This window comes from Symphalangus syndactylus, chromosome 20, assembly GCF_028878055.3.
Source record: "Symphalangus syndactylus isolate Jambi chromosome 20, NHGRI_mSymSyn1-v2.1_pri, whole genome shotgun sequence".
NCBI classification, from domain to species: Eukaryota; Metazoa; Chordata; class Mammalia; order Primates; family Hylobatidae; genus Symphalangus; species Symphalangus syndactylus.
Genome location: NC_072442.2, coordinates 16,264,798 through 16,288,977, shown reverse-complemented (window position 1 = coordinate 16,288,977; position 24,180 = coordinate 16,264,798). Strand labels below are relative to the sequence as shown.

The following is a 24,180-nucleotide window of genomic DNA, read 5'->3' as shown; positions in this document are numbered from 1 at the left end:
ATGAGTTAAAATTATGCCTGTTTTGGCTGGGCGCGGTGATTCACGCCAGTAATCCCAGCACTTTGGGAGGCTGAGGTGGGTGCATCACTTGAGGTCAAGAGTTGGAGACCACCGTGGCCACATGGTGAAAGTGCATCTCCGCTAAAAGTACAAAAATTAGCCGGGTGTAGTGGCATGTGCCTGTAGTCCCAGCTGCTTGGGAGGCTGAAGCAAGAGAATTGCTTGAACCTGAGAGCAGAGGTTGCAGTGAGCCAAGATTGCACTATTGCACTCCAGCCTGGGAGACACAGTAAGACTCCATCTCAAAAAAAAAAAAAAATTATGTCTGTTTTAATAGAGCTCTCTACTTTTGAAAGAAAAAGGCATAAATGAATGAGATCATTTGTTATGTTTTATGTTATTATTCAGTCTCACTAGGCATTCACGACCTAGGCATCTGGTGGCATGGTACTATTCAAATTGCAAGTAGTATACTGAGAAGCAACTAATATCACCTCTAAAGAGCTAACTTTGCAAATTCATACCTATGAAGTACAGGAAATTCCTAAATCTATTCCTCTAGATTTAGCCTTTCATCCAAGGGCTAATATGTCTAAAGCATAGCCACCCAAACTTCTTTTTGCCCTTTCAAACTCAATCGCACCCACATTCATCATCTTTACCACCACATTGTTTCTCGTCTCCAGGTTCCCCATTTTTTTGCAGCTTTGTAACGTTCCCTTCTTCTTTTAAGCTTATCCAGTCGCCAGCTCTTATTATTTTTTCCTTTTTTAATTTTTATTTATTGAGACGGAATTTCACTCTTGTTGCCCAGCTGGAGTGCAATGGCATGGTCTCAGCTCACTGCAACCTCCGCTTCCCGGGTTCAAGTGATTCTCCTGCCTCAGCCTCCAGAGTAGCTGGGATTACAGACACCCACCACCACGCCCTGATAATTTTTGTATTTTTAGTACAGACAGGGTTTCACCATGTTGCTCAACCTGGTCTCAAACTCCTGACCTCAGGTGATCCACCCTCCTTGGCCTCCCAAAGTGCTGGGATTACAGGAGTGAGCCACCGCACCTGGCCTAATTTTTCCTTTACAGAGACACATAGATTCATTGTTTCCCTACTTATAGTACCATTACTTGCTTTTTTTTTTTTTTTTATTTGAGATGGAGTCCCGCTCTGTCGCCCAGGCTGCAGTACAGTGGCACGATCTTGGCTCACTGCAACCTCTGCCACCCGGGTTCAAGCGATTCTCCTGCCTCAGCCTCCCAAGTAGCTGGGACTATAGGCACGTGCTACCAAGCCCAGCTAATTTTTTGTATTTTTCGTAGAGAAGGGGTTTCACCATGTTAGCCAGGATGGTCTTGAATCTCCTGACTTCGTGATCTGCCCGCCTCAGCCTCCCAAAGTGCTGGGATTACAGGCATGAGCCACTGTACCCGGCCTCTTTTTTCTTTTTTATTTTGAGATGGAGTCTCACTCTGTTGGCCAGGGTGGAGTGCAGCAGTGCCATCTCAGCTCACTGCAGCTTCCGCCTCCCGGATTCAAGCAATTCTCCTGCCTCAATTCTCGTGTAATCCTGAGTAGTTGGGATTACAGGTGTGCACCACCACACCTGGTTAATTTTTTTTTTTTTTTTTTTAGTAGAGATGGGGTTTTGCCATGTTGGCCAGATGGTCTCGAACTCCTGGCCTCAAGTGATCTCCCTGCCTCAGCCTCCCAAAGTGCTGGGATTACAGATGTGAGCCACTGCACCTGGCCACCAAATTTTTATGCAATCTAATGGCAATTTAGATTTGTATTAATCTGTTTAGACTTCTGACCTGGTTTCTGGACAGTTCTCTGCTCTAGGCTTGTATCTTTCTTTCAGATTATAGGATGATCAACTTTCCAAACACTAATTTTTCAATGCTACCTAAATGAGGCACAGAAAATGTCTTTGTACGCTCTGAGCATTTTGATTTCCTCTCTGACGCTTGCATCTGACTTCTTTAGTTCTGCTTTTGTTCTGAGGCCTGGTTGCAGACTGTTTTTTACATTTTTCTTTTGTGACTGAAATCATTATGTCATATTATTGCCTAGCAGTTTTGGTTCTTGTTTTTATTGTCTCAAGTTTAGCCATCTACTTGAGCTGTATGACGTTCAGTTTAGAACAAACTCTTCAGCCTGGCATTCATGGCCACCCTTGACTTGTCATTCTTATCTACTGCAGAATCTCTTTTGATTTTTTTTTTTTCCAGTGGATTCTTTCTGGGGTCACCATGTTGCATAACTCTAGGCAAAATCATTCAGGCAGTGTTATATATTAATGGTTTCCCATACTGGAGCATACTATGATTTATTATTTATGTTCTGTTTTCTCAACCCATCACAGCCATCCTTTCTTCACAGTGTGGCTATGAGATGACTCCCTATAGTCCCTCCCCACTCCTCAATTTCTAGAACTGAGATGAGAGCTTTAAGAAATTCTGAGGCCAGGCCCAGGGGCTCGTGCCTGTAATCCCAGCACTTTGGGAGGCCAAGTCGGGCAGATTGCTTGAGCCATGGGCAACATGGAGCAACCCCGTCTCTACAAAAAAATACAAAAATTAGCAGGGTGTGGTGGTGTACTCCTGTAGTGGCAGCTACTCAGGAGGCTGAGGTAGGAGGATCACTGGAGCCAAGGAGGTTGGGGCTACAGTGAGTGGAGACTGAGCCATTGCACTCCAGCCTGGGTGGCAGAGCAAGACCCTGTCTCAAAAACCAAACAAAAAACTTGATGCCCCTATCAAAAAGCAGAATTCAGATGTTAACTGAATGATGACCAACTTCCTTGTTAGAAAATACTATGTTTTTATTATGAAAATTAAAGTCACCTTGACTATAAAATCACCAAACTTTTGAAACATTATTTTCTAAACATCTTTACCTTGTTGGGTACTTTTTCTTCTACTGGTTTACATAAAATATAAGCTGGCCCTTTAATATGATCTGTTCTGAATCATAACAAAGCAAAATTTAGAAAGGAGAAATACCAAAAAGAATTCTATCAAAGATGATCAAAACGATCCGTAGCAACTATAACCGTGAGTTACAATAAGTGAAATTGAAAATGACTGATTCAGTGGATTACCCGCCCAAGTCACTTGTTCAAATGCCAAGAAGTAACTTTCTTACCATAAAAGTGTTTCCATATTTTCTTTTCTTTACTAGAGAGAAATCTCAGGTGCATTTATTATTCATATGATTATAGCATCACCTCATTAAATTCTGCAAAAAAAAAATCTATAAAGTATATTTGGAATTAAAACTGAAAAAAATGAAGAATGCTTACTTTGTTCTTGGAAAACTTTATTTCAGTTTAAACAACAAAGCAAATGATATTTATGTCATCCAGGGACAGATGGGAGAGTACAGTCATTCTTCATAGCTGTTTCATTGCCAAACTCCAAATGAGAGATGTAATCTAGGTAGAAGACACTTACTATTCCAGATTACATTTACCTCACAATCTGAGATCATGAAAATTAGTCAAATATATTAGAAACAGATGTACACGAAGTCACCTCAGATAAACTGAGAAAGTGATGTCTAATGCTTTGGAAAATTCTGTTTCTACTTAATACTCAGATTAATGAATTTTAAAGATCAGGAACATCTTTATGGGGGTTCATAAATGTTAGGAACAATGATATGCACTTTCATCGGTTTAATATAATTATTAGGATTCAAGATGGTATTTAAAATCTAGATGTAGGCTCAGTTAGTCAATGCCAAAAATGGAAATCTTACATTTTTTTGGAGGAAACACAAAAATATGACTATTTGGATCTTAATTTACAACTGATAAGTTCCTTTTTAATGCTTAAAAATATGGACATGGTAGAATTGCTACACACCTGAAAAAGGTCTCATATAGAATGTTCCATTAACAACAACAACTCAGAAATCTAATTCACTCTCCAGATTTTATTTCTGATCAACTAATCAACTTTTATTTTCTTGAGCCTGGCTGCTGCTAATTATGTGTAACTTGCCAAATAACTACACATCACTGATTTCCAAGCTTTTTTCCATTTTATCTTTCCCCTTTAACTAAGGTGCACCTAGAAATAACAAGACACTACCAAATAGCTGCAACGGCTTTCAAAATTTGTTTTACTGGCTGGGTGTGGTGGTTCAAACCTGTAATCCCAGCACTTTGAGAGGCCGAGGTGGGTGGATCACCTGAGGTCAGGAGTTCGAGACCAGTCTGGCCAACATGGCAAAACCCTGTCTCTACTAAAAATACAAAAATTAGCTGGGCATGGTAGCAGGCACCTGTAATCACAGGTACTTGGGAGGCAGAGGCAGGAGAATTGCTGGAATCTGGGAGGCAGAGGTTGCAGTGAGCCAAGATCGCACCACTGCACTCCAGCCTCGGGAACAGAGCAAGACCACATGTTAAAAAAAAAAGAAAAATCTTTTACTAATGGATTGTATTCCAGTGAAGACTAGTGCCAATTTTTTTTTTTTTTTTTTTTTTTTTTTGAGACGGAGGCTTGCTCTGTTGCCCAGGCTGGAGTGCAGTGGCGCGATCTCGGCTCACTGCAAGCTCCGCCTCCCGGGTTCACGCCATTCTCCTGCCTCAGCCTCCCGAGTAGCTGGGACTAAGGTGCCCACCACCACACCCAGCTAATTTTTTGTATTTTTAGTAGAAACGGGGTTTCACCATGTTAGCCAGGATGGTTTTGATCTCCTGATCTCGTGATCTGCCTGCCTCGGCCTCCCAATTTTTTTTTTTTTTTTTCAAGACAGAGTCTCACTCTGTCTCCCAGGCTGGAGTGCAGTGGTGCTATCTTGGCTCACTACAGCCTCTGCCTCCCGGGTTCCAGCAATTCTCATGCCTCAGCCTTAAGAGCTGCTGGGATGACAGACGTGTACCACCACGCCTGGCTAATTTTTGTATTTTTGGTAGAGATGGGGTTTTGCCATGTTGGCCAGGCTGGTCTTAAACTCCTGACTTCAGATGATCCGTCTGTCTCAGCCTCCCAAAGTGCTGGGATTACAGGCATGAGCCACCACACTCAGCCCAATGCCAAATGTATCCAATAGTCTTTTTTTTTTTTTTTTTTTTTTTTTTTGGAGACGGAGTCTCGCTCTGTCACCCAGGCTGGAGTGCAGTGGCGCAGTCTCGGCTCACTGCAAGCTCCGCCTCCTGGGTTCACGCCATTCTCCTGTCTCAGCCTCTCCGAGTAGCTGGGACTACAGGCGCCCGCCACCACGCCCGGCTAATTTTTTTGTATTTTTAGTAGAGACGGGGTTTCACCGTGGTCTCGATCTCCTGAACTTGTGATCCGCCCACCTCGGCCTCCCAAAGTGCTGGGATTACAAGCGTGAGCCACCGCGCCCGGCCTCCAATAGTCTTTGATCCCAGAATTACTTATGATAGAACACTACATCATCTACAGAAATCTTGATCAATAACCTAGAAACTAGGTTATCTAGGTTATTGATCAAGATTTCTGTAGATGATGTAGTATGTACATTTCTGTGTATGTTATTAATCAAGATTTCTGTATAAGATCTAGAAACAAAAATGCACATTAAGAAATTAAAACTTACATCTCATAACCAATTATCTTTCTAAACAATTTACAAACATAAAATATACAATATTATTTAAAATAAATATACATATAATATATAGTTTCTACATTCTCATACAGGCTTAAAAATGAGGTAATAAAAACTGATTAAACCTTTTACCATTCTGGAAATGGCTTAGGGAAATGATCATGAAATATTTTTTTCTTAGGTCTTCATTTTTTCCTTCAATACTTCTAAGTACCTCTTTTTCTATGCTGAAAAGTTATGTAAAAAATCCCTAAGCTTTGTTGGATAGTCTGTCATCACCCCAGTTGCTCCCAAATCAAAAGCTCTTTTGTATTCTTGTTCTTCATTTAATACCCAAATATACACCTGAAAATTAGAAGTGTGAGAAGTATGAGAAGAAATGCAAAAATAGAAAATTATTTTTATAACAGTATCCACTACAGTCTTCGTACATTTAGAAATAACCTTTTAAAGCTATCATTTAAATAAATCATTAGGTCCTTTTTTAAAATTCCACTTTGTTCCTTACAGGAATCAGGGGTGTTAAAAAAAAAATTCGTGGTGCTTATTAAATATACACTCTCCTGGCTGAGTGTGGTGGCTCACGCCTGTAATTCCAGCACTTTGGGAGGCCAAGGCAGGTGGATCACCTGAGGTCAGGCGTTCGAGATCAGCCTGACCAACATGGCAAAACCCAGTCTCTACTAAAAATACAAAAATTAGACAGGTGTGGTAGTGCGTGCCTATAATCCCAGCTACTTAGGAGGCTGAGGCATGAGAATTGCTTGAACCTGGGAGATGGAGGTTACAGTGAGTCAAGACTGCACCACTGCACTCCAGCCTGGGTGACAGAGCGAGACTCCATCTCATAAAAAAAAAAAAAAAGAAAAAAAGAAATATACATACACACACACACACACAAATAAACACTGTCCCACCCTTCTGGCATCAGCTATTCTGTACATAAGAGGAATCTAAATCCAGAAATGCCAATGCTTTATTGCTAACTGTAAGGAAGAGCTTAAGGTCCTCATTTGTGGATCAGTAAAGCAGCAGCATCAGAGTCAAGGGCAAACTAAGTCAGTTAAAAGTTCTTGCCCTTTATATTTGTGTTAAACTGGTGAGCTATGCTGCTTCCAAAATGCATCATTCCAGAAACTTACTTGAATGCCTCGAGCAGTTAGGTGGTCAAACAAAGCTTTCCTCATTAGTAAGCTAGAAAAGAAAAAGCATAACTGATTTAGGAATTTAGTCCTTAGTCCTAATTTAGTCAATTTAGAGGTTAGTAATTCCAGTTTAATTTAATCCCAATGCTTCAGCAATAAAAGAAATGGTCTCAAGTAATAATGGCTGTTGTGAATTAATTTATGTCTTAATTGCTGGATCTCCTTTCACTGCAGGCTGCTGGTTGGTGGACAACCAGAACCTCCTTTCTACTTCTTGCTGCTACCAGATCCGTAGGAGACCCATTCTTGTTGGCACAGCTAAATGGAAAAGAGGCTGCCTCATTTTCACTGCTGAAGAAGGAGAAAGAGCTGGCTTTCCTTTCTTACTATTAATATGTGTTCCTAACTTTCCAAGTTAAAATAAGTCAACAAATGCAGGTCAATTTCTATAACATCATAGTTCATTACACGACGGATTAGTCTTTTGTAAGCTATGTTAGAAGCATTATGTCCATTAATTACACTATCCTATGTCTAGAGAAAAAATATTTTTTTGTTCCAAGTAACTCACTGATAAGTGAACTTTCAAAATACAAACCTCTTGAGCAAGATAGGAATTCACTGCACTGGAAAGACATTATTTCTATTCTATTAGAATGATTAATTAACAGAAACTAGAAATCATGTGCTTTTAACACCAATTAACAATGCATCTTGTCAGTTAATAGGGTTGAAAAAAGGAAAAAAAATGCATCCTAGTTTTACTTGAGTACAAAAAAAGGCATCCTTGAAAAGTAGAGCTTAAGTCAAGAATAAAGCAAAAAAGAATAAACACTGACAGAGAGAAAAGATAAAACTAATTGTTTAAGACTCTTTGAAAAAGGCGTTAAGGCTGGGCGTGGTGCCTCACACCTGTAATCCCAGCACTTTGGGAGGCTGAGGTGGGCAGATCACTTGAGGCCAGGAGTTCAAGATCAACCTGGCCAACATGATGAAACCTCATCTCTACTAAAAAATACAAAAATTAACCAGGCATGGTGGCAGGCGCCTATAGTTCTAGCTACTCGGGAGGCTGAGGCAGAAGAATCACTTGAACCCAGGAAGCCGTGAGCTGAGATCACGCCACTGCACTCCAGCCTGGGTGACAGAGAAAGACTCCATCTCAAAAAATAAATAAATAAATAAAATAAAATAAGAAAAAAAGGCGTTAAATAATAAAGTTGTGATTTGGGACTATTAAAATATCTAAGCATTCAAGGTTCCATCTTAAAGCAAAATATAGTACAATTATTTGGTGATTTTTACTAAAATTAAACTCATCATGTCTAAATTAAGGCATTTTCTTTAAAGTTGATATCCACTCTATAGGTGGGATTTCCTGTCTGCTGTTAAGTGTTGGTGCAGAGCAGATTTTTCTGAGAAATGTGTTGTAGGCAACATACACTTTATATATATACTGTGTTGCTACACTTCTTTTCACCAGCAAGTAAGCAAAAGAGAATGGTTATTTAACCTAGTTCTGCTACTAACTAGCTAGATAACCCCAAGTAAATAATTTAACTGGGTATATGGGGGCTCAGTTTTCTCATGAAGTTGGACAAGATTATCTCTCAAGATTCTTCCTAAGGTTTTGTGATTAGTAACTAAGATATTTCTAAATGATTCATACACATTTTACATAGCAGGTGCTCAATTTGTCCTTGTTACAAATTACATGTGGAAAGCTTGCACTAAATTTTAAGGGTAGTATTTAATAAATACAGCTGAAGCAATAACTTGCATATTAAGAAATTAAAATTCTTACAGATCAGAAAGCCAGATGAGAAACTTTTGACATCTGGACATGGTGTGTGGTTCTTTTAGCCTAGGGTAAAATAAAGTTTGAATTACAAATTAGAAACACAGAAATATATCAGTGTGATAAAATGAAACAAATTCAAAAATGAAAACAGTGCCTTGTACTTTGTATATTCTCAAAGAATATTTGTAAAAAGGACAAAAATAAAATAAAGGCCAGTTGGGTTCTGTTTGCACTGGTCTCAAGCTAACTTTTTGCCATCCCCATTCAAAAGTAATAAATAAATAAATAAATAAATAAATAAATAAATAAATATTGTCTTTCCAGAGACCCTGGTGCCCTGGGCTCATATCTCGTTTCTTTTTTGGTGAAATCTTTCTCCTGCTTTGTCTCCTACAATTTAGTATGTGGCAAATTTAAACATACGACGGAACTGTATCATGGATTAAAGTGAGCAGTTTACCACGTGTTTTCCTTTCCTTTAAAATATCTGTAGGCCAGGCACGGTGGCTCATGTCTGTTATCCCAGCACTTTGGGAGGCTGAGTTTGGTGCATCACCTGAGGTCAGAAGTTCCAGACCAGCCTGGCCAACATAGTGAAAACCCATCTCTACTAAAAACATAAAAATTGGCCGGGCGCGGTGGCTCAAGCCTGTAATCCCAGCACTTTGGGAGGCTGAGGCGGGCGGATCACGAGGTCAGGAGATTGAGACCATCCTGGCTAACACGGTGAAACCCCGTCTCTACTAAAAATACAAAAAATTAGCTGGGCGTGGTGGTGGGCGCCTGTAATCCCAGCTACTCAGGAGGCTGAGGCAAGAGAATGGCATGAACCCGAGAGGTGGAGCTTGCAGTGAGCCGAGATCGTGCCAGTGCACTCCAGCCTGGGGGACAGAGAAAGACTCCGTCTCAAAAAAAAAAAAAATAATAAAATAAAAAATAAATAAATAAATAAAAACATAAAAATTAGCCGGGCATGGTGGCACACGCCTGTAATCCCAGCTACTCAGGAGCCGGAGACAGGAGAATTGCTTAAACCCAGGAGGCAGAGGTTGCAGTGAGCCAAGACTGCGCCACTGCACTCCAGCCTGGGCGACAAAGTGAAACTCTGTCTCAAAAAAAAAAAAAAAAAAAAAAAAGTACTAAATAAAGTTCAAGTCCTTTTTTCCCTAACTCTGGCCCCAGTGGAAAGTCCTGGTTGCAATTTCAGGAATATTAGGGATTTAGTAGCTCAAATCCTGATTACCTCATTAAACAATCACTATATTGTCTTAGAAAGTATCCACTGTCTTCTATAGAAGTATTAAAACACACAAAAGATATCCTACTTGTGTCTTAATCCATAATCACTTTTTAGAGAAAATATTAATTCTATGGAGTTTGTTCTTATATCTGTATTTCAACAATATTTGCTTCTAAAAGGAACACATGACGATAAATATAGAGCAAACAGTCCACTCCAGGCCAGAGGAAAGCTAAGGACTTTAGGAATAAATGTTTTAGTTATTTATTTATTGACAGAGTCTTTTTTTTTTTTTTTTTTTTTGAGACGGAGTCTCGCTCTTTCACCCAGGCTGGAGTGCAGTGGCGCGATCTCGGCTCACTGCAGGCTCCGCCCCCCGGGGTTCACGCCATTCTCCTGCCTCAGCCTCCTGCGTAGCTGGGACTACAGGCGCCTGCCACCTCGCCCGGCTAATTTTTTGTATTTTTAGTAGAGACGGGGTTTCACCGTGTTAGCCAGGATGGTCTCGATCTCCTGACCTCGTGATCCGCCCACCTCGGCCTCCCAAAGTGCTGGGATTACAGGCGTGAGCCACCGCGCCCGGCCGACAGAGTCTTGCTCTGTTGCCCAGGCTGGAGTGCAATGGCGCGATCTTGGCTCACTGCAACCCCCACCTTCTGGGTTCAAGTGATTCTCCTGCCTCAGACTCCTGAGTAGCTGGGATTACAGATGTGCACCACCATGCCCAGCTAATTTTGTATTTTTAGTAGAGATGGAGTTTCACCATGTTGGCCAGGCTAGTATGGAACTCCCGACCTCAGGTGATCCGCCCACCTCCGCCTCCCAAAGTGCTGAGATTACAGGCAGGAGCCCCTGGCCCGGCCAGGAATAAATGTTTAGGGATCATTTTAATCTAGCAAATAAAATAAGGTGTTTTTTTTTTTTTGGTAGACAAGAAGCATTTTCTATTGTTTTGTCTGAGAAACAGCTACAAAGATGTTCATAAATATAATTTAGGAATAAATAAAATAAACAAACATGTTTATCACTAAGATACTGAAATTGGAAAACAGACATGAAATAGAAGTTGAGCACAAGAGTACTGACTAAATTGTTTTTCTTCTTTTTTTTTTTTTTGAGACAGAGTCTTGCTCTGTCGCCCAGGCTAGAGTGCAGCCATCTCGACTCACTGCAACCTCCACCTCTGGGGTTCAAGCGACTCTCCTGCCTCAGTCTCCCGAGTAACTGAGATTACAGGTGTCCGCCACTGTGCCCAGCTAATTTTTGTATTTTTAGTAGAGACGGGGTTTCACCATGTTGGCTAGGCTGGTCTTGAACTCCTGACCTTGTGATCCACCCGCCTCAGCCTCCCACAGTGCTGGGATTACAGGCATGAGCTGCCACGCCCGGCCAATTGTTTTTCTTTCTTATTTTTTTTTTTTTTGAGAAGGAGTCTTGCTCTGTCGCCCAGGCTTGAGTGCAGTGGCGCGATCTTGGCTCACCGCAACTTCTGCCTCTCGGGTTCAGGCAAGCCTGGCTAATTTTTGTATTTTCAGTAGAGATGGGATTTCAACATGTTGGCCAGGCTGGCCTCAAACTCCTGACCTCGTGATCCTCCTGCCTTGGCCTCCCAAAATGTTGGGATTACAGACATGAGCCACTGCACCTGGCCTGTTTTTCTTAGCAATATTGTCTGATGACTGCTACACTAACGTTCAGCTTTATTTTTTTACCCCAAGTCATTAGCTTTAAGCTCTTCAGCTTGATTTTTTAAAGTTCTGTTGGATATGAAAAGTATTTTTTTTTTTTTTTTTTTTGAGACGGAGTCTCGCTCTGTCGCCCAGGCTGAAGGGCAGTGGTGCAATCTCTGCTCACTGCAAGCTCCGCCTCCCGGGCTCACACCACTCTCCTGCCTCAGCCTCCAGAGTAGCTGGGACTACAGGCGCCCGCCACCACGCCCGGAGAATTTTTTTTTTGTATTTTTAGTGGAGACAGGGTTTCACCGTGTTAGCCAGGATGGTCTCAATCTCCTGACCTCGTGATCCACCCGCCTCGGCCTCCCAAAGTGCTGGGATTACAGGCGTGAGCCACTGCGCCCGGCCATGAAAAGTGTTTTCATGCAAATAAAATCACATTTAAATCATCTCCCCAACAATTCCAAATTCCTTTGTCATAATTCAGTTATGAATCTACAGCTAGAAATCACATTCCACGTGTGTAGAATTTTGAGATGAAGCTATCATTCTTTTTTTTTTTTTTTTTTTTTTTTTTTTGAGACGGAGTCTCGCTCTGTCGCCCAGGCTGGAGTGCAGTGGCGCAATCTCGGCTCACTGCAAGCTCCGCCTCCCAGGTTCACGCCATTCTCCTGCCTCAGCCTCTCCGAGTAGCTGGGACTACAGGCGCCCGCCACCACGCCCGGCTAATTTTTTGTATTTTTAGTAGAGACGGGGTTTCACCGTGGTCTCGATCTCCTGACCTTGTGATCCGCCCGCCTCGGCCTCCCAAAGTGCTGGGATTACAAGCGTGAGCCACCGCGCCCGGCGAAGCTATCATTCTTTATAATAACAAAGATAACAATAAAAGCTATCACTTTTGAGTGCTTAGTATTTGTCAGGCAATCTAAGTGTTTTTATGTACCTATATATTTTTACAATCTATGTATTTTTATCTTGCTAGTAAATTAGCAAGTGAAATGCAAGGCTTTTCTCTAGAGGAATTATGTAAATATAAAAGGATCCTGGCTGGGCAAGGTGGGTCATGCCTATAATCCCAGCACTTTGGGAGGAGGTGGGTGGATCACCTGAGGTCAGGAGTTGGAGACCAGCCTGACCAACATGGTGAAGCCCCGTCTCTACTAAAACTACAAAAATTAGCTGAGTGAGGTGGCGGACGCCTATAATCCCAGCTACTGGGGAGGCTGAGGCAGGAGAATCACTTGAACCCAGGAGGCGGAGGTTGCAGTGAGTCGAGATCACACCTTTGCACTCCAGCCTAGGCCACAACAGTGAAACTCCATCTCAAAACAAAACAAAACAAAAAACAAAAAAAAAACACTAAAAAAACAGTATCCTATATAAACTAACTATACCCTTTTATTTTCCTATCTCCAGAGGTTTTTATGGTGGTGGTGGTTTTTTCTTCCTAAATGTTTTACAGTAATACCATTGTTTAATTCGGAGTTTAATGGAATTTGAGCTGGGTAAAGCTGTCGATGAAGTAGAAAGCAGTAAGGGAAAGTGGAGGGCAACTGCTATTTGATGTGAGAATAAAATAGTTATTTACCTTCTGTAATTAAATTAAATTCCTTTTATCTGATTTCTGACTATACAGGCACAGAAAATCATTATAATCTGAGATGGGTCCTGATTATTTGTTTTAGAGAATGTGTCTTAATTATATAAAAATGCATAATATAGGTCCATAATAGAATATGGAAATCACTACAGAAATCTCTTCTTCATCATTGATGTTGATATTAGTGAGCTTTTATCTTAGTCTTTCTGTAATTGATCATTGATTTTAAAATAAAAGGGTAACCACTTACTTCAGTATAATAGAAGGCATTGGGATTTCAAAAAACTGTTCTCGAATGGGCACAAAGGGCAAGAGGCCAGTGAAGAAAAGGCCAAGAATGAGCAGGACACGGTGTAGACTGAAGAGTATAGGAATATCTGAATTCTAAAAGACACAAGCAATATTACATGTTACAACTGCTCAAATAAAGAGGATTACTTCACAACTCTCAGTATTTCCCAAGACAATATGTTGAAATCTATTACAAGCATTCCTGGGATTATGAATATTCATTTGCAAATAACACCACACTTAATAGTGGCTAGTCCTTGATAAATGGGTCAGGATTGATCTTGGAGCCTCATAGTGTAATGATGTTACTAAAATTTCTCTATCACCATCTCTGCTTTTGCAATACCACTTCTGTGTTGGTTACGGTACTTACAGCTAAAGACTAAACATGTCAGGTTCCAATGGAACAAAATGAAAAGATGAATATATGGAATATTCAGTAACTTTATTCCTGTTTAAAAAATATGTAGCTATATATCTCTATATATGAGTATATATATAGATACATATCAATACTGTTGCAAATGTGTCATCTTTTAGCTATGTTATGAATCAAATACAAAATATAAATAGGATTTTGTAAACTAATCCAAGAATCTAACCACCATTTTAAGTTTCTATTGGAAAATATGCTCAATATCCCAAAACTTTAAAAATACAAGATAGACATACATATATATATAATTTTAATTGTGCTAAAATACACAGAACATAAAATTTAAGATTTTTTTTTGAGACGGAGTCTCACTCTGTCACCCAGGTTGGAGTGCAGTGGCACAATATTGGCTCACTGAAACCTCTGCCTCCTGAGTTCAAGCAATTCTCCTGCCTCAGCCCCCCAAGTAGCTAAGATTACAGGCGCACACCACCATACCCAGCTAATTTTTTGTATTTTTAGTAGAGATGTGGTTTCACCATGTTGGCCAGGCTGGTCTCGAACTCCTGACCTCAGATGATCTGCCTGCCCTGGCCTCCCAAAGTGTTGGGATTACAAGTGTGAGCCACCACACCAGCCAAAATTTAAGATCTTAATCATTTTTTAAATTTATTTTCTCACCACCCCCACCCCCTGCCACCCAGCAAAATTGAATGTCAATCATTTTTAAACGTACAGTTTGGTGGTTTTAAGTATATTCACACTGTTGTGCAACCAAAGTCCAGAAGTCTTTTCATTTTGCAAAAGTGAAAACAACTCTATGCCTTTTTTTTTTTTTTTGAGACAAGGTCTCACTGTCACCCAGGCTGGAGTGCAGTGGCACAACCAGAGCTCACTGCATCCTCGACCCTGGCTCAGGCAATACTCCCACTTCAGCCTCCTGAGTTATAATAGATGGGACTATAGGCGTGTTCCACCATGCCCAGCTAATTTTTGTATTTTTTTGTAGAGATGAGGTTTCACCATGTCACCCAGGCTGGTCTCGAACTCCTGGGCTCAAGCAATCCACCTGCCTCAGCCTCTCAAAGTGCTGGGATTACAGGCGTGAGCCACCTTGCCTGGCCAACTTTATACCATTAAATAACAAATCTCCATTCCCTCTCTCCTTGCCCTCCTATGTGTACTATATATATATATTAGACAGGGTTTCGCTCTGTCACCCAGGCTAGAGTACAGTGGCCAGATCATGGCTCATTGCAGCCTAGATCCCCCAGGCTCAAGTGATCCCACACCTCAGCCTCCCACAGAGCTGGGACTACAGACATGCACCACCATGCCGAGCTAATTTTTCAAAAATTTTTTGTAGAGACAGAATCGCATTATATTGCCTAGGCTGGTCTTGAACTCTTGGGTGCAAGCATTTCTCCTACCTCAGCCTCCCAAAGTGCTGGAATGACAAGCGTGAGCTACCATGCCAGGCCCTGCTATATTTACTGGAAAAAAAAATTATGCTTACGGTGAACTTTTAATAAAAACATAATATATTTTTTTAAAAAATCACATAAAAATAATTTATTTTAAATAGTTCTAGGCTGGGCGCGGTTACTCACGCCTGTAATCCCAGCACTTTGGGAGGCCAAGGCGGGTGGATCACTTGAAGTCATGACTTCGAGACCAGCCTGACCAACGTGGTGAAACACTGCCTCTACTAAAAATACAAAAATTAGCCGGGCATGGTGGCGTACAGCTGTAACCCCAGCTACTCGGGAGGCTGAAGCAGGAAACGACCCGGAAGGCGGAGGTTGCAGTGAGCCAAGATCGCACCATTGCACTCCAGCCTGGGTGACAGAGTGAGTGTCAAAAAAAAAAACAAGATATAAAGCCGTTTCATCACCACACAAGAAATCTCTTGTAGTGGTACCCACTCTCTACCCTACCCTAAGTCCCTGTCCCCTAATCTGCTCTTCCAGGCTACAGTTAATGGAATCACCTACAATACAGTTTGAGGTTGATTTTTTTCACTAAGCATAATGTCCTTGAGGACCATCCAGTTCGTTGCATGTATCAATAGTTCATTCCCTTTTAGTGCTGAATAGTATTCCATTGTATGGAAATGGCAGAGTTTGTTCAGTCATTTACCCACTGAAGGACATCGAGGTTATTTTCAGGATTTTGCATTGATGAATAAAGTTGCTATAAACATTCATGTATAGGTTTTAGGGAATGTGCCTTCATTTTACATGGAAGGCTGCATCTCCCTGGTAACATATTTTTATTTTTAAAAAAATGCCTGCAATCTCAGCACTTTGGGAGAACGAGACAAGAGGATTGCTTGAGCTAGGAGTTTGAGACCAGCTTGGCCAATACAGTGAGACTCCATCTCTACAAAAAATTTAAAAATTAGCCAGGCATGGTGGTACATACTTGTAGTCCCAGCTACTCAAGAGGCTGAGGTGGGAGGATCACTTGAGGCCAGGAATTCAAGATCAACCTGGGCAACAAAGTGAGACCCTGTCTCTGCAAAAAAAAAATCAAAAAATTTGCCAGGCATGGTGGCATGCGCCTGTGGTCCAAGCTACACGGGAGGCTGAGGCAGGAGACCATCTGAACCCAGGAAGTCAAGGCTGCAGTGAACCAAGATCACACCACTGCACCCCAGCCTCAGTGACAGAACAAGACCTTGTTTTAATAATAATAATAATAAAATAAATCATTAAATTTTTAAAAAAATCATTTACAGGTTTTTGTAAGCATGTATTTCATTTTTCTGGGATAAATGCCTAAGATTGCTGGGAGTTATGGAAGAGTCTAAGTTCTTTTTTTTTTTTTTTTTTTTTTTTTTTTGAGACGGAGTCTCGCTCTTTCACCCAGGCTGGAGTGCAGTGGCGCGATCTCGGCTCACTGCAGGCTCCGCCCCCCGGGGTTCACGCCATTCTCCTGCCTCAGCCTCCCTTGTAGCTGGGACTACAGGCGCCTGCCACCTCGCCCGGCTAATTTTTTGTATTTTTAGTAGAGACGGGGTTTCACCGTGTTAGCCAGGATGGTCTCGATCTCCTGACCTCGTGATCCGCCCGCCTCGGCCTCCCAGAGTGCTGGGATTACAGGCGTGAGCCACCGTGCCCGGCCCAAGAGTCTAAGTTCTAAGTTCTTAGGAATCTAAAGCCACTCAACCCGGTGATTGCTCTGTTCTTCCCTTTTGTACACAGCTACCTTGGGATCTCTCAGCCCCTGCTGCACATAAAACTTACTTGCTTTAGGCCAGGTGTGGTGGCTCACACTTGTAATACCAGCACTTTGGGAGGCCGAGGCAGGCAGATCACTTGAGGTCAGGAGTTCGAGTCCAGCCTGGCCAACATGGCGAAACCCCATCTCTACTAAAGATACAAAAATTAGCTGGGCATGGCAGCACGTGCCTGCAATCCCAGCTAGTCGGAAGTCTGAGGCAGAAGAACGGCTTGAACCCAGGAGATGGAGGTTTCAGTGAGCCTAAATCATACAACTGCACTCCAGCCTGAGTTGGAGTCTCCACAACAACAACAACAACAAACTTGCTTTAGCGGGAATCTCAATTATACTCTGAATTGTAGTGATGCTGACTGTGCATGTTTTTGCCTTCTCTATTAGGAATGAAGGACTGCCCAAAGAGCTTGTTTGTTTTGTTTTGTTTGTTTGTTTTTTAAGATTAGTCAAATGAAGCAATGGGAGTGGAGAAATAAGGAAATCTGTAACTGGTTGTAATCAATTAATTGGAAACACCGTTAAACTCAGATCAGCCACCAAAGAGTTCTTTGTATTTGAAAATTGCTACTTATATCATGATATTTCTTCTATATTACAAATTATTTCAGCATCTTCAATGCTCAAGATATTTTAACATCTTAAATTTCAAATTCTCTAACCTGATGATGTATGTAAACTTGATTATGAAGGTTTAACTATCATTTTAAACCATATAAAATTAATTTTTATACACTTTTTTTTTTGAGAAGAGTCTCGGTCTGTTGCCCAGGCTGGAGTGCAGTGGTGCAATCCCAGCTCATTGCAAACTCTGCCTCCTGGGTTCAAGCCATTCTCCTGCCTCAGCATCCTGAGTTGCTGGGATTACAGGTGTGCGCCACCATGTCCGGCTAATTTTTGTAGAGATGGGGTTTCACCATGTTGGCCAGACTGATCTCGGACTCCTGACCTCAGGTGAACCACCCGCCTCAGCCTCCCAAAGTGCTGGGATTACAAGCATGAGCCACGGCACCTGGCCGACATATTTTCTTTAACCAGAAAATTTTCAGTGGGTAGATGGTCCTGCTTTTATATCTTGCTTAGTAATCATGATCTTGCATGATCTTGGCTTAACTTGCTTAAATCTGTTTGGAAGTTTAGGGTAAAAAGAAGCTAAAACTATAGATAATAGGATTTTTTTTTTTTTTTTTTTTTTGAGACAGGGTCTGGCTGTCACCCAGGCTGGAGTACAGTGGCAGGATCTCGGCTCACTGCAACCTCTGTCTACTAGGCTCAAGCCATCCTTCCACCTCAGCTTCCCAAGTAGCTGAGACTACTGGCATGTGCCACCATGCCTAGCTAGTTTTTGTGTTTTTAGTAGAGATGGGGTTTCCTCATCTTCCCTAGGCTGGTCTCAAACTCCTGGGCTCAAAGTGATCTGTCCACCTTGGCCTCCCAAAGTGCTGGGATTACAGGGGTGTGAGCCACTTAGCCTGACCCTAAATAATTTCTTTTCCTTTCTTTTTTTTTTTTTTTTGAGATGGAGTCTTGTTCTGTCACCCAGGCTGGAGTGCAGTGGCGCCATCTTGGCTCACTGCAACCTCTGCTTCCCAGGTTCAAGCAATTCTCCTGCCTCAGCCTCCCTAGAAGTTGGGATTACAGAAGCACGCCACCACACCTGGCAATTTTTTTTTTTTTTTTTTGAGACAGAGTCTTGTTCCGTCACCCAGGCTGGAGTGCAGTGGCACGATCTCGGCTCACTGCAAGGTCTGCCTCCCGGGTTCACGCCATTCTCCTGCCTCAGCCTCCCGAGTAGCTGGGACTACAGGCACCCGCCACTACGCCCGGCTAATTTTTTGTATTTTTAGTAGAGATGGGGTTTTACCGTGTTAGCCAAGATGGTCTAAATCTCCTGACCTCGTGATCCGCCCGCCTCGGCCTCCCAAAGTGCTGGGATTACAGGCGTGAGCCACCGCTCCCGGCCTCTATTTTTTGTATTTTTAATAGAGACGGGGTTTTGCCATGTTCGCCAGGCTGGTCTTGCACTCCTGACCTCAGGTGATCTGCCTGCCTTGGCCTCCCAAAGTGCTGGGATGACAGGGGCTAGCCACTGTGCCCAGCATTTTTTTTTTTTTTTTTTTTTTGAGACGGAGTCTTGCTCTCTCCCCCAGGCTGGTGTGCAGTGGCGCGATCTCGGCTCACTGCAAGCTCCGCCTCCCGGGTTCACGCCATTCTCCTGCCTCAGCCTCCCGAGTAGCTGGGAATACAGGCACCCGCCACCGCACCCGGCTAATTTTTTGTATTTTTTTAGTAGAGACGGGGTTTCACCGTGTTAGCCAGGATGGTCTGGATCTCCTGACCTTGTGATCCGCCCGCCTCGGCCTCCCAAAGTGCTGGGATTACAGGCTTGAGCCACCACGCCCGGCCTTTTCTTTTTTTAAATAGAGTTGGAAGTCTTACTATGTTGCCCAGGCTGGTCTCAAATTCCTGGCCTCAAGCAATCTTCACCCCTTAAATAATTTCTTTCTTAAAAAAAAAAATAGGCACATGTTCTCAGGATCTCCTGAGGGCTGTGTTACAGGCAAAAGAAAATTAAAAATAATTAATAATAATAATAATAGAAAGGGGGTCTCACTATGTTGTCCAGGCTGGTCTCAAACACCTGGGCTCAAGCAATCCTCCCACGTTGGCCTCCCAAAGTGCTGGGATTACAGGCATGAGTCACTATGCCCAGCTAAATAATTTAACTCAAAATTACACATAAAAAATTTAATTACCTAACACAAGATGGTGATTAAAAGATAGAAACTGTATTTTTTCCTTTAATACACATAATGAAATATTGGTAAGCAACTAACATTAGCATGTGAAAATAATAATTCCTTGAACCAGTTCAACTACATTGACCTTATATTGCTAGGTTCAAATCCATTATCTCGAGGCCGGGCGCGGTGGCTCAAGCCTGTAATCCCAGCACTTTGGGAGGCCGAGGCGGGCGGATCACGAGGTCAGGAGATCGAGACCATCCTGGCTAACACGGTGAAACCCTGTCTCTACTAAAAATACAAAAAATTAGCCGGGCGTGTTGGCGGGCGCCTGTAGTCCCAGCTCCTCGGGAGGCTGAGGCAGGAGAATGGCCTGAACCCGGGAGGCGGAGCTTGCAGTGAGCCGAGATCGCGCCACTGCACTCCAGCCTGGGTGACACAGCAAGACTCTGTCTCAAAAAAAAAAAAAAAAACAAATCCATTATCTCTACTATATTAAACTTCTGGCTAGTTGCTTCCACCCAATACCATCTACATGTGTATGAAGGCTATGAAATACGTGTTTGTTTGTTTGTTTTGAGACAGAGTCTCCCTCTGTTGCCCAGACTGGAGTGCAGTGGCATGATCTCGGCTCACTGCAACCTCTGCTTCCCGGGTTCAAGCAATTCTTCTGCCTCAGTCTCCTGAGTAGCTGGGACTACAGGCGCGTGCCACCACGCCCAGCTAATTTTTGTATTTTCATAGAGACAGGGTTTCACCATATTGGCCAGGTTGGTCTCGAACTCCTGACCTTGTGATCCACCCGCCTTGGCCTTCCAAAGTGCTGGGATTACAGGCGTGAGCCACTGTGTCCGGCCTGAAGTAAGAAAAGTTTTAAAAATTATTACTGTAATAAGGGCCAGGCACAATGGCTCATAGCACTTTGGGAGGCCAAGGCAGGAGGATTGCTTGAGTCCAAGAGTTTGAGACCAGAGTGGGCAACATAGTGGGACCTCATCTCTACTAAAGATTTAAAAATTAGCTGGGTGCAGTGGTGTGTGCCTGTAGTCCCAGCTACTTGGGAAGCTGAGGCAGGAGGATCACTTGAGCCCAGGAGTTTGAGGCTGCAGTGAGCTATGATTGCACCACTGCACTCCAGCCCGGGTGACAGGGTGAGACCCTATCTCTAAAAATAAGAAAAAGAAAAAAAATTATTACTATAATAACTTATCATTTATAGATACAAAACAACAACAAAGATAGATAATTCTGTATCATTTTTGAAGCTTACCTCTTTGTAGCACTTTTCTACAATTTCATAATTGGCATTACCCCACACTGTTAAGTGTTCTCGATTATACCGCTTCACCAACTCTGAAACCTACGTGTGAAAATTCAAAATTTTATGCATGTGCCTATTTGCAAATCCACTAACAACATTTCACTTAAAAAATGAATTAGAATTGACTACCTGCCAATGAATAGCATAACTTTTGGAAGAATCAATATGTAAATTTAGAATATTTTATAAAATGCAAAATTTATTCACATTATATCATTATATAATTTATTTAACAGAATAGAGTTATTTAGTAATTTGACATAAACTAACCACGAATGAAACAAGTTAAACTAGAAGACAATTATATAAATGCCAGAATGACTGGTTCATGCAACCTTATTTTATCCATGACATGCCAACTCTCTCTGAAAATACGCTCTCTCCTACAGTAAAATAATCTCTTTTACTAAGGCATTATTTAAAACAATGCTGATCCCTAGGGTATCACATTGCCTTGAGCATTATCAATCTATGCAGTCACTGACTCTAACCTTATTTAGTTTGTGAAATAGGATGCAACACACCCAGAGTAGGCAATGCCTTGAGTACCTTCTTAATCAGCACATTGTTGTTGACTTTGATATCGATGTTAATGGGAGTGTTAGGAAAGGCCTCAAAAACTTCCTTCAGCAATGGAATTCGGTTATCTTTTCCTTCACACTGGCATGCTGAGAAAGCAAGATTTTTAAATTTATTTTTTAAATATAAGTTTTACTTTTTGATGACTAGAGAAGGTATCATATATATTCATTAAAGGACATTTATAAAATAAGGAAAAGTATAGAGAAGAAAAAAATCATGTAAATCCAACAACTTAGATATAAATGCTATGACCATTTGGTGTACTTTCTCTACTCTTTTTTCCTATGCATGATTTAATATACTCATAATATGATGTGCTACAGATTTTAACTTGATATTTTCTTTTTCTTTTTCTTTTTTTTTTTTTTGAGACAGAGTCTCGCTCTGTCGCCCAGGCTGGAGTGCAGTGGTGCAATCTCGGCTCACTGCAAGCTCCGCCTCCCAGGTTCACGCCATTCTCCTGCCTCAGCCTCTCCGAGTAGCTGGGACTACAGGCACCCGCCACCACGCCCGGCTAATTTTTTGTATTTTTAGTAGAGACGGGGTTTCACCGTGGTCTCGATCTCCTGACCTCGTGATCCGCCCGCCTTGGCCTCCCAAAGTGCTGGGATTACAAGCATGAGCCACCACGCCTGGCCTTAACTTGATATTTTCACATAAATATTTTCCTGTTGATTTACTGTGCTTATGATTATGATTTAATTTTTTTTATTAATTTTTTATTTTGAGATAACTACGGATTCACAATCAATTGTAAGAAATAATAGGGTCCATGTACCCTTTACCCAGATTTCCCAGTGGTAACCTTGTTGCAAATCTGTAGTACAATATCACAACCATGATACTGACATTGATACAATCCACCGATCTGATTCTATCATAATTTTTTAAAAAATGTCAAAATACTCCATTGAGTAGCTATACAATAATTTACTTTAATTTAACCATTTCCCTACTAGTAGATACTGAGATTGTTTCTAAAGTTTTGCTATATCATCATTGACTTTTTCAGAGATTAAAAATAATATTCAGGCAAGGGAAGTATACACTAAATTAGTAATGTGTTGAAGAATTATATGAATGCAGTTATTCAAAGAAAATTCAAGTAATGAAAAAATTAGAAGGGGACTTTAATTTTCTTTATATTTCCTGAGGATTATTTTCTTTAGTCTTTCTCTAGACTCTTTTTTGTTTGTTTGTTTGTCTGAGACAGAGTCTCACTGTGTCGCCAAGACTGGAGTGCAGTGACACGATCTCGGCTCACTGCAACCTCTGCCTCCTGGACCCAAGTGATCCTCCCAACTTGGCATTCCTGAGTAGCTAGAACCACAGGAGCACCACCACGCTCAGCTAATTTTTTCGTAGGTTTTGTAGAGATGGGGTTTTGCATTTGGCCAGGCTGGTCTCAAAATCCTGAGCTCAAGTGATCTGCCAGTTTGGCCCCCCGAAGTGCTGGGATTACAGGCATGAACCATGTACCCGGCCCTTTTTTTGTTATTTTTTTGAGACAGGATCTTGCTCATAGCCAAGGCTGGAGTGCAGTAGCATGATGATGGTTCACTGCGGCCTCCCACACTCCAGCAATCCTCTGGGACTATAGGCATGCACCACCACGCCTATATATATATATATTTTTTTTTTTTTTTTTTTTTTTTGAGATGGAGTTTCGTTCTTGTTGCCCAGGCTGGAGTGCGATGGTGCAATCTCGGCTCACTGAAACCTCTGCCTCCCAGGTTCAAGCAATTCTCCTGCTTCAGCCTCCTGAGTAGCTGGGATTACAGGCGCCCCGCACCACACCCGGCTAATTTTTTGTATTTTTAGTAGAGGCGGGGTTTCACCATGTTGGCCAGGATGGTCTCAAACTCCTGGCCTCCAGTGATCCACCAGCCTCGGCCTCCCAAAGTGCTGGGATTACAAGCGTGAGCCACTGTGCCCGGCCTATTGTTTATTTTATTTTTTGTAGACACAGGGTCTCACTGTATTTTGCCCAGGCTGGTCTTGAACTCCTGATCTCAAGCAAACCTCCTGCCTCAGCCTCCCTAAGTGCTGGGATTACAGGTGTGAGCCACCACACCTGGCTCTCTAGTCCTTTGTGACTCTAATTACTCTAATCATTTATATAATTTACTATACATACTATATAACTATTGTAAAAATTGTTCTGCTTCCATCTGAAACTTCAATTTCACTAATCTGCAAATAACAAAATGGTGAAAATCCTTTATTCCATCTTATCATATGGCAAATCAAAACAAAGATGCATTATCAAAAAGTAAATGAAATCCACGTCAGAAAATTAAATTATTTATAATTAGAAACTGTGTGAAAAGCAGTATGTACATTAAAGGGGAAAAAAAGGAAAAGTCTGTTACTATACTTCTTATAATTCTGATGGGGCTCTGGGTTACTCTGATGGGACTGTCAATCATTGGCTCTGCCTCTCTGACCACAGACTAAATATATGACCAGTCTAACCTGTTAAGCATAACAAATATGGACACTGGGAGAGAAGGCCTCTTGAAATCCTTTGCTGAATGGATCATGTACAAGCTGCCAAGAGTTCATCTCTGTGGAAAGGGTGTCCCTA

The 24,180-nt window shown here is 41.8% G+C and overlaps 1 protein-coding gene across 3 annotated transcripts in view; it reads right to left on the bottom strand.

The window, feature by feature from the left end:
* Window positions 1–3,301: 3,301 nt before the first annotated feature.
* Window positions 3,302–24,180, bottom strand: part of GDPD1 (glycerophosphodiester phosphodiesterase domain containing 1) — a 61,033-nt gene continuing 40,154 nt past the window's right edge. The window contains exons 5-10 of one of the 3 annotated variants that reach the window (XM_055258562.2): window positions 21,561–21,679; window positions 20,961–21,050; window positions 13,293–13,426; window positions 8,533–8,592; window positions 6,757–6,777; window positions 3,302–4,152 (exon numbers count right to left, since the gene is read on the bottom strand). In XM_055258562.2, the coding sequence (XP_055114537.1) occupies window positions 4,074–4,152; window positions 6,757–6,777; window positions 8,533–8,592; window positions 13,293–13,426; window positions 20,961–21,050; window positions 21,561–21,679 (503 nt within the window). In that variant the 3' untranslated portion in view covers window positions 3,302–4,073. Of the gene's footprint in view, window positions 5,929–6,725; window positions 6,778–8,532; window positions 8,593–13,292; window positions 13,427–20,960; window positions 21,051–21,560; window positions 21,680–24,180 lie in introns of all 3 variants that reach the window. The other 2 variants (XM_055258560.2, XM_055258561.2) reach the window with 2 other exon arrangements.